This window comes from Azolla caroliniana, unplaced genomic scaffold (assembly GCF_043228905.1).
Source record: "Azolla caroliniana isolate FFs.n. ecotype wild unplaced genomic scaffold, voAzoCaro1.0.p SCAF_12, whole genome shotgun sequence".
Taxonomy (NCBI): Eukaryota; Viridiplantae; Streptophyta; class Polypodiopsida; order Salviniales; family Salviniaceae; genus Azolla; species Azolla caroliniana.
Window position 1 is genome coordinate 6,153,190 of NW_028230447.1, and position 11,034 is coordinate 6,164,223.

Here is an 11,034-nt window from a genome sequence, read left to right on the forward strand (position 1 = left end):
GTTGGCAATAACCTTAGCAATTTTTTTATTTATCCCCTCAATCAAAGAAGTGTGCTTCCATCGATTAAAGTGTGTGATGGAGCCTTATTTAAAAGTTTAATAAACCAAATTTCCACGATTTAAGCTTGTGTTGAAATTCTAAACTTGTTGTCAACTGTACCCCATAAATTTGGAAGATTTTGCTTGTTAATCCATCCCATCCAAGACTCTTATCAATAGAATGATGAAATATGACCACCATTACCTCATCCTCCATGATATCTCTATCAACATTTTTAGTATCCTCTAGTGGTATATGATTCTTAACCCCAAGGATAAATGCATATCACAAACATCTACCATCTCATTAGTTAAACAACCAAAGCCAAACATGCTTGTAAAATGATATCTAGTTTTATATACATTTGCCTCTCCTCCTTTATCCTTGCCATATTATATCTAGCACTTGTTTGGTGTAATCCACATGAAAATGAATGTAGTTGACAATTATTGTATTGAGGTTCTATGTGGCTTTGATGTATACGATATTGAGAACATTTCTATGAATCGATGAAGTTATGCCTCCATGTCAATATTGTTGCCCCAATGATCCAAGCCTCTGTATGCCATATTATATCTAGAACTTGTTTGGCGTAATCCACATAAAAATGAATGTAGTTGACAATTATTGTATTGAAGTTTTGTGTGGCTTTGATGTACACGACTTTGAGAACATTTCTATGAATCGATGAAGTTATGCCTCCATGTCAATATCGTTGGCCCAAGGATGCGAGCCTCCGTATACCCTATTAGTAACAAACAAGGCAAGAGTGGTTGTTAATCACATTCGAGTCTTTACTCCCACAACCCTAACCTTACTACATCTCAGTATCTCACATTAACTCCTAGCTTAACAGATCAAATAGGTCTTAATGCGACTTAATTGTTAGTACACATACACATAAGATAAGTACAAACATAAATAAGACAACCACTTCTATTAATATAAATGTATATTGCACACATCAAGAGGTAGAGTAATTAGGGTTTAGGTAATTAAAATTTAACCTATAACACTCTCTAGCTCAACTAAAATATTAAGAAAATGAGATTAGAGCTCTAGTTAAGATAATATGAAAGGAGAAAAATCCAATAAGGAAGAAGAGCTATCAAAGTCACCGAAATGTCTTTCTATAACTTTTTACAATGAGGTTGGGCCTCTTTCACAATAAAGTGGCCATTTGGCCTCTAGTTTTGGATGAGATTTGCTCTATCCCCTTTCCCTAGTGTTCCTTCGAGCTTTATCTCTACTTTGGTGTTGGTGTCTTTGTGGGTCATGTCTCGGATGGCAGGTACTTGACAAGTGGTTGTTTCATTTTGTTGATAGTTATTATCTTGAAACTCTCAAATACATTTAACAAAATAAGTTGTACTTCTAATAATTCTCCATCTCTCATACTTAGCAACAACAAAACAATATATCTCTCTACTATCTAGCAAATTAGCTACGGCATATAGTCTTTGTCTCTTCAACAAGCATAATGCATACCATAAATTTTGGACAATTTATGTACAATTTCTAAAAACATTTCCTAATGCAATTACCTCCATTTGAATGTGTTATGAGAATTCCTCCATTACTTATCCCATATTGTAAAGAATCGGGTGTGATTCTGTGTAGCGGAAATGATCTATGTGTGTGCGGGAGAGATAGATATATTATATTATCATCTTCAAAGGTCATATATATATATATATATATATATATATATATATATATATAGAGAGAGAGAGAGAGAGAGAGAGAGAGAAGGTATATAGAAAACTATATTCACAAGGAGCAAGATGAATCAACAGCTTATGTAGTCACCTTCTCTCTATGTTCTCTCACTACAACCACCACTTGGAAAGGAGGTGGACACTTAACTACCTACTAAGTATGTGTCATAGGACTTAACTTCTATGACACTTCGTTTATGATACAAGGAGGTGGGATGTTCACACACTTGGGTATTCCTAAGGTGTGTTCGGGCCACACTAGGGAAGTTGAGTTTGATTCTCAACACATATAATTCCAAACTCCTCTAGTCAAGGAGTGGTGAGTTAAGTTTTTAGTGGGGGCTTTCCTAATATGTGCTTGAAATGTGCTACAAAATGTCGCATGAATTCAAACACTATTGAAAAATGTTATGAGCCACAATGATTATAAGATAGAAAGATATCCATTACTTTGGCCTCAACAAGAGTCCAACATGCTCAAGCCATCGGAGATGACCACATATAATTTTTGGTTATCAATCTAAATAACATTGATAAACCCATGAAAGTATGGGAACTATTTGTCGTTGCTTTAGGTTTGAGAATTATCATATTTAGAGAGGGGGCTTTAGAATCTAGGTTAGGTAGGTATGACTATTCCACGTAGGATAAATTGTTGAGACTTACTTTACCCCCATTGGGGTGGATATGTCTGGTCAGGGATAAATTCAAGTATTGGAAGACACAAAGATTGCCTTTTCATCTAAAAGATAGCCTTTTTATCTAAAACTAGGAGTGATATATGCTATTCTAGTTATGGTTTTGTACTTCGTGTCTCCATTACCATCATCAAGAAACACAATTGATAAGCCAAAAAACATAACACACTTTTTTGTTATGAAGAAAAAGGACAAATTGGACAAGCTTGAATAACATGGCAAAAGTTGTGCAATCCAAAAAGATTGGGCAAGGTGGCAATCTTTAACTTGCATGACCACGTGGTGGCATGAAGATCTTGTTTTCTTTGAAGTATGTTTGAGTGTAACCAGCCATGGACAAAAATGATGACTTTCTTTACGGAAGAAAATATGATTCAATATGGAGGAACAAACCAATTTATCGAATATAGTAGGGAATTGTATTAAACAAGTCAATGCTAGTGGATCAATGTTAGTAAATCATTTGTTGACATCATGGTAGAAGGTGTTGGGATATGTATATGGGCGTCTACCACCACATTCACAATATGAAAGTTCTTTGCCAAGTGAGTTATTATGGACTTAAAGAGCATTGTGTCTAGGAGGAAAAGAATTCTTCCAAGGTTTAATTGCATCGAACAAGAAGGGTTGGGTTTATTACAACCAAAGATGCTATGTTGTCCACCAAGAGAACAAGGAGGTTGAAATCGGCTCTCCGACAAGCATTTCAAGAGTTGGGATTCCCTAATCACAGAGTGTCAGAGTAGCTCGCATAGCACAGGCGTTATGATACGGTTCGGTGAGGCATTCGGGGGTTTATGGAATGCTTGGAGGATGCAATGGATTTTACACTAAATATAGAAGTGTTCGTGCACTACCATGTCTATCTCTATGGTTTTCAGGGATAAGGACGGAAACCCAGCCAGTATGGGAGATACTGAGTAGTAAGATTGTTAAAGCATCACTAGCTAAATTGGTTACAAATATATTGGCTAGACATGGGTCATACTTTGAAGGGTCGATGGGATGGTATAGTTGGAGATTCTGATGCTAAAATTGCTCAATGTCACGAGTTTCTTTGCGTGTGGACAACTAACTCCATTCATGACCTCTGAGAGTGGCACTCCTTTCTGGCACTTCCAACCTCCGAAATGGTTGTTTCCTCCGTCGATCGCATAGAGTCCAAAATCTTGTAAACTGTATCTCGTAAACATACATTACATAACATAACATAACATAACATAACATACATTACATACATGCATACATACATAACATAACATAACATAACATAACATAACATACATACATACATACATACATATAACGTAATATTCGTGTTCGTGCAAGCATTCAAACGTTTGGAAACGAACACGTTTGAAATGGGAAAAATACGTGCTCCTTTTTTTTGTTGTTTATGTCTCGGGTTTGACTCCCAATTTTCTCATCTCTTTCTCTCTCTCTCTCATTAGTACCATGTTGTAGCAAAATTTTATGTTAGTGTTATAATAGTATTTTTCTTTTATAAGTTGTTGTGCTACTACTATTACTTGTGTTTTGGGTTCAATTCCCTACTTTCTCATATCCTCTTGTTAGTGTCATGGCAAAATTTTATGTTAGTGTCATGTTCCTTTTTCTTCTTTTTCTTTCTTTCTTTATTATTAGAAATTAGCTCACCAAGTGGTAAATTGTTATGCTACTACTGCCTATGTCATGGCAAAATTTTATGTTAGTGTCATGTTCCTTTTTCTTTCTTTCTTTCTTTCTTTCTTTGTTATTAGAAATTAGGTCACCCTAGTGGTAAGTTGTTATGCTACTACTGCCTATGTCATGTTTTCTTCATATTCTCGAATATACGTTTTATGAGTTTTTGAACGTTTGATTATAATTCAGAATGACATATTTTGATTCAATCTCTATAGTTCATACTCATTTTTTTGTAAAGTTCTAAAGTGAGGATGATACAAATGTCTTGATTCGTATCCCAAAAGTATGCATGTGATACAATGCAAATATTGCAACCATACTTATGTTGGTGGTTCACAATGGATTAGAGTCCACTTATTGGGATTGAGAGTGAATCAATATATAAATAATATAGACCCTAGTCAATCCAATCCAATCCAACTTTGAGATAGATTTACCATACACGTTTGATTGAAGAAGGCGCGAATGCGAATGCGAATGCACGTATGATACGTATGGTTCATTCTATGAAGAAGAAGAGGGTTCCCTTTTTTCTCTGTATTTTATGTGGGCGATTTTGTAAAACAGAGAAAGCATCTCTCTCTCTCTCTCTCTCTCTCTCTCTCTCTCCCATCAGACAGAGACAGAGACAGAGACAGAGGAGGTGGAGGTGGAGGACGCAGACAGAGGAGAGAGGGAAAAAACCCACAGTGTAGATGAGGCATTGAAAGAAAGAAAAGGAAAGACAGAAAGAAACTTATTGCACAAGAGAGACAGACCTATTCAGAGTAGAAGAAGGAGAAGAAGCGCTTGGAAGGACAGGTAAAGAAAGAGGAAATAATGAATTCGAAGGCAAAGGAGCCCACCACAGCTCCTCCATCTGAGCAATGGTTCCCTCTCTCCCTCGGCTCTAGCTTCACTGATGATCCTTCTACCTCCTCCTCTCGCTTCTACAGCTTGCGATGTAAGTAAGATCTTTCCTGCTTCGTGGCTTGTCTTCGTTTTTCTTTCTTTCTTTCTTTTGCTTCTTCCGATTGGATTGATAAAACAAGTATCTTCTTTGTTCATATGTTCAATTAGGTGCATCTCATGTCAATTCCATTAGATCTTCTCTGGAGGAAGGGAGTAAGAGATAGAGGGATCTGTGTTTCCTATAGTTTTAGGTGCAATCTCATGCCAGCAGAAAACAAACCCTTTGTAATTGGTTGTTTGCTGATCGTCTACAAGTGTGTATCTCCAGACAGAGAGAGAAACGAAAGAAAGGAAGAAAAAAAAAGAGGACACATTAACATCAACTAGAGGCTGCAAATCATAATATACAAATACAGGTTATCCATACTGAAGAAAAAAAAGGGTTTTAGGTTTCCTAAGGGTCAATGACATTTGAATTATAAAACACAGATTTTGGTAGAAGTTCAAGTGCTACAAAAAAATGGGCGTACGAAACAAACCTTGTACAACTGTGCATGTCCTGTGAGTGACGGTGAGTCTCTGAGAGAGAGAGAGAGAGAGAGAGAGAGAGAGAGAGAGAGAGAGAGATGGAGGATGATTTATGATGTCATGATCATGATCATATATTAACATCCATGGGAGGCAATAGGACCTTCACAGATAGATAGATAGATAGATACATACATACATACATACATACATACATACATGGGTTTTATTATTGTATTTGGAGGTGAAACATGGCTGATGATACCAAAAATATAACATTTTCATTTCCATGTAATACATGTGAAAGTGAGTAGCGACTCTCAATGTTCAAGAACTTTGCTAATAATGTCACAATTGTGAGTGTACAACTGTGATTGTGAGAGAATGTGATCAACGGCAGAGCATTGTATGAAAGAGAGAGAGAGAGAGAGAGAGAGAGAGAGAGCGAATATTTTTGTTGCAGATGAATTTAAACCAGCATCTATAGACACAACACGCCCTGGTACACTGTTTAAGAATGCAGAAAACAAAGTTACTGTTGATTTCTGCAATAATCAAGCTGGTAAGCCCAAAGTTTCATTTCAAGGAAACAGTGAAGATTGCAGAGATCTCGATGGCGTAATTTTCTTTGATGGGAAGAGCTTTAGGTTGGAAAGATTGCATAAAGCTGTAAAGAGCCTACGACATGTAAGACTCCCTGGAGAGTCTTCAAATGCTAGCAGTAATGTGAGTGTTATGGGTAGTGGAGTAGCTTCAGCTGTGGAGTCAACAACATCGCCAGGTCATCTCAATGGAGGATTGATCTCGTCTAATCTTGGGTCCATTCCTTCTAATGTCAACGTAGAAAGGATAAATCCTCTGGTATATTGTCTATCTCAGAAATCGTTTTTGGATCAATTCATCTAGCTGCTTGTTTATAGATAAACGAAAATGCTTTCATTATTTCCCCATCTATAGCGTTTGTATCTGCTATTTGAGCAAGTAATCCCATTGTTTTTCAATGGAATAGGTGGTTTGAGTAAATTTAGGGGTTTGTTTTTCAATTTGATAGGTGGTTTGAGTAATTTTAGGGTCATTTTTGTTCCCTCTTATCTGTTTTGAGGTTTGAACTGGGGCATTAGGGGAATTGATGAAAACTCAGGGATGTTCAGATAAATGAAGAAAAACACAGGATATTGCAGAGCTTATTCTTTTGTTTATATTTGTACTGAAATTGCTCTAGACTTCTCATGTCATGATCTTGTTCTATGTAGGTTCAAATAGAGGAAATTCATGTTGGTCAAGCCACTCAAGCCGAAAATCCAGGTATTTCTTCCATCAGTAAGATATCAGCATCTTCTATGTGCCTAAACTGGGGCATGCTGATGAAGTTGACTGTCTTGCATGTTATGAGCTGGATAATCCAATGTTTAAGATTGCCCAGATAGCTTTCATCTTTGTATGCCTATCTTTTATCTTATTATTACGATGCCTCTTTTTCCTGAGTTTAGTGGTTGTGATACATGGGAAAATTACCAAATATGCTGGTATGCATTAGATTTTCAAAAAGTATGCTTGATTATTTTCAAAATTACACATATATGGTTGGTCAAAATTGAGGGTTCATGTCATTCGCAGCCTTGACTTTAAATTTCTACTACAGTCGGCATAAATTTCCTTATTTATATGTAAATAATGCTCTTAATGTTCTGCATTTTGCCAAATTCTTCTTCCATCGTATGGGACTAATACCAAGCTTTTCTTTTTGGTGCAGCTGAAAGGAAAATTATTAAAAGAAAGGCAGACACTACTGCAAAATTGACAGCAAAAGGAAAAATATCACCACCGGTAGCTGCAGTAGAATCACCACCACTACCACCTATTGAAAACAAGTTTAATAATTATACTGAGGAGGTGCATGTGGAAATCGAGACAAATGAAGAAGAAGATGAGAAGTTAAAGAAACCAAAGGCATCAGAATCATTGCAAGCAGAAGTTAATATAGATGATGAGATTGTAAGTGACTATGAGATGATTGAGGATGTGGATGTGAGTGACGATGATGAAGGGGTGAATGCAGCAGAGGCACTAAGAGCTCAAGCAGCTGTCAATCAAAAGCAAGAAAGCTCAAGTGAGAGTAGTGGGAGCGGGAGCGGAAGTAGTGGTAGCGAGAGTGGAAGTGGGAGTGGAAGTGGAAGTAGTAGCAGCGGATCTGGGAGTGATGATGATGATGATGATGATGAAGACTCTGCGAGCTCAGCTGATGATATTTAACTGTTATTTACTACGAGGTGAGGACCGATTTCTATCTGTATGCGAGAGATTTTCTATAAGACTGGACATGCCTGGTTTTCTTATGTATAGGGGGTGCATTGTAGACAAACAAGAGTATCATTGGCCCAACTTACCTAACCTACTTGGTGTGTGTTGCATTCAGCTGAAGTCCTCTTTCTACTCATGAAGTGTCTTGGTGTGTAGCATCCATGTCATTTGTTAACACTTACCGATCTAAAGAGGGGTTAGTCTATTCTTTTTAGATGTCTAGACTTTTGAAGTTTTTATCCAAAACATATATTCCAGGATGAAGAATAGTTGTATGTGTGTTTTCTGCCTATTGAGCTAGTTTTATTAGTAAAGCTAATTGTACTGTAAGATGGGTTCTGTGCTCCTTCTCTTAATTCATCAATACATCTATAAAAATGCCAGTTTTTTTAATTGTAATCATAACATAATCTGCTTTCCACTCCTTATCATAATTCATCGATACATTCACAAAGAAGACAAATTGTGGATTGCACATAATGTCTTGTTCTATATTATATTCTCAATTCTTGGAATTTCGAACCTTTTTTTTCTCAGACTATAATGTTATTTCATATCTTTCTACTAATATATTCTGTGGTATGTATAGGTAAAATGTCACCCATGAGGTTTTAATTCATGTCCGAGGCATCATACTCATTCTTCACACGATGAAGGCCCTTGCAGAGGTCTGAGATATGTATTGATAATAGTCCTTCATATATGATGATAAAGAGCATATGTAGAAAAATGCTTCATTATCTGCAAGTGGCTTTACATGATCTTCATCGTGATAGGCAAGAGGTGAAAAAAATAATAATGGAAAGATGACCATCATCATTCTTTTGGTAATGCTCTTATTTGCAGCTTTGGTACCTTGAAAAGGAACTCTTGCAACCTCTTCCTATTTATTGCTTAATGTGCTCACCTCAACTTTTAGTTGGGTATCTTGAAAACCCTATAATAGTGAGATGTTGTTTCATGAGATATGCATGAAAGAATTGTTCATCATAATAAAGAAAAGAGTTCCTAGTTACCGCCAGATATGTGAGTTATCCGATTTGTGACAGTTTTCAACCATTTTTAAAGAAGCAATGACTAGTAAAGAATTCATTTCTTTCTATGTTTCTCAATTGTGTTATTTGGTCATAATAGGGTTTTTGTTATGGTCATTGATTAATCATTGTAGTGAATGAATACATCTCCATCATGTAATCTACATTACACATTATTTAGTCATAATGAGGGTTGTGTTGTGGTCTTTGATGAATCATTGTGTTAAATGAACACATGTCCATCATGTAACATACACAAAAGTAAATACGTTTGAGGCTATTATATCCATCTTTGTGGATTTCTTCCCAATTATTTAGGCATGGGTTTACCATGCGTAGATGAACAAAATTCTCTTATTCTATGATGCCTAGCAATCAGCAAAGGTTTGATTTGAGTTGAATTGAACTGCATAATCTGTGGTGAAAGGTTTGAATGTTTTTGTTTGGTTCAATTACGTTTAGGTTTGGAAAGTTGTAAACAATTCAGTTTGGGCTTGGTTTGGCTTGGGGGTTCAAGGGTTTAGTTTGAACCTATTGGCTTTAACCATTTATGGGTTAACTGGTTTGAAACCACAACTTAAATGGCTTGAGACATTTGTGTAATCTTGATTAAATATGAATTAACTTTACTTTTAGTTAAGAACTTAAGAGCTATAGCCTACTAATACATAAAGTTATTGTGTGAGCATATGCAAAAGGTTTCAACGTATTTAAAACTTACATCCAAATGTCAAATAGAGAATGTTTAATTGTTGTGAATGTAGTGATCCACAAAGTCTTTCTAGAGGTAACAATGTCTCGTGATCCATGAGCACACATGTGCTATTGTGCAACCATAGTGTTGGGCAAACTCCCCAAGAAAATATAGGGGGAATTAGAGGAAGATGTAAAGATTAGAGGCCATAGGTGATACAAACTTCTAAGTAATACAATCTAATAACATATAATTCTTTCTTATGTAATGACAATCAAATGTAAGTGGAATTGGCTTTTAGAGCAACAATTATATGTCATTCATCCTTATTTCGTGCGTACTCTTGTGATTATTATTTCATCTTCATCTTATGTAGTCTTTTGTGGAAATTAATTCTCCGCCCATACCAAATAATCGGTGATGTGTAAAAGTGGTTTTCAAAACAAAGTATTTTCAAAGCATGATGATTCCAACAATTTTGTCACAATGTATACTTATGAGTTTATGCGATCAAGAAAGGAGGAGTTTTACATGAAAACTTCAAAATATCATTCGGCTTTATAGACCCCTTTCAAAAAGATAGTGACAACATCAATAATAGCTTCGGGTCAAGAACAACTCCACAAATGAATATCCACACAAATCAATTTATCCACCCCATGAATAGTGTTGTGAAGATATGTAATAAAACATAAGTCTTGCGATTGTGTAGGTTTGATAGCAAGTACATATTTTGCCTATTGTTTTGCTTGAACTTCTTCTAGGAAAACATTAGTATAAGAGTTCATTCATAAAAAGCGTCAAAGGTACTGTTAGAAATGTTAAAATAACTATGCTACTTGATTCAAAAGCAAAGATAATATAAAGCCAGTTATTTATTATAAACAACAAAAGGAATGCATAATACAAGACAAAATTTAACATGGAAACCCTCTAAGAGGGATAAAAACACCACAATACGAAGTCTAGAAAACTAGCCACTATAAGCAAATATAAGGTATAGCTATATCTTACTCTTAATAAACCGGAGAGTTACAAAAACCAAGAGTAAAACACAACAAAGCACAAAATCACACCCAAAGTTCACTACACATATTGATGCCCAAGATGTCACCATTTGGTTGTCGGTGTTGATGGTGGAAGTAAAGAGGGTTGAATCATGCTCTCATGGTTCAACTCTACACACCCTCCGATTCTTCCCATATCTTTTGTCCTCTTCTCCCTTTCAAAAAGTAGTAGGGTATATATGTATACACATATATTAACCGACATTGGCACTATTCACACTATAGAAGAAGAAACTTAACATTTGGGCATATGTGACCCATTCACACACATGTAAAGCATGTGGCGAGACATACTAACAAGTACCTCATCAAACACAAAAGTACCTCTTATTATCATGGGGTATAATGGACAAGTATGTTTTTGGGGGGGTAAACTC

At 36.0% G+C, this 11,034-nt stretch overlaps 1 protein-coding gene across 2 annotated transcripts; it reads left to right on the plus strand.

The window, feature by feature from the left end:
• Positions 1-4,778: 4,778 nt before the first annotated feature.
• LOC147856958 (RNA polymerase II transcription elongation factor) lies at positions 4,779-8,103 on the plus strand. Of its 2 annotated transcripts, XM_087328719.1 has the most exons (5): positions 4,779-5,085; positions 6,025-6,422; positions 6,815-6,881; positions 7,315-7,831; positions 7,978-8,103. In XM_087328719.1, the coding sequence occupies exons 1-4, from the start codon at positions 4,962-4,964 to the stop codon at positions 7,812-7,814; spliced, it is 1,089 nt and encodes a 362-aa protein (XP_087184845.1). In that variant the 5' UTR covers positions 4,779-4,961; the 3' UTR covers positions 7,815-7,831; positions 7,978-8,103. The 2 variants fall into 2 exon arrangements, with proteins under 2 accessions (XP_087184845.1, XP_087184846.1); XM_087328720.1 differs by lacking the exon at positions 7,978-8,103 and having other exon boundaries at positions 4,790-5,085; positions 6,815-6,866; positions 7,315-7,948.
• The last annotated feature ends 2,931 nt before the right edge of the window (positions 8,104-11,034 follow it).

Excerpts from the sequence above, each read along its gene's own strand:
- LOC147856958 (XM_087328719.1), top strand. The coding sequence starts at position 4,962 with ATGAATTCGAAGGCAAAGGAGCCCACCACAGCTCCTCCATCTGAGCAA. Across the intron at positions 5,086-6,024 it reads TCGCTTCTACAGCTTGCGAT|ATGAATTTAAACCAGCATCT; the intron begins GTAAGTAAGATC and ends TTTTTGTTGCAG. Across the intron at positions 6,882-7,314 it reads TCCAGGTATTTCTTCCATCA|CTGAAAGGAAAATTATTAAA; the intron begins GTAAGATATCAG and ends TTTTTGGTGCAG.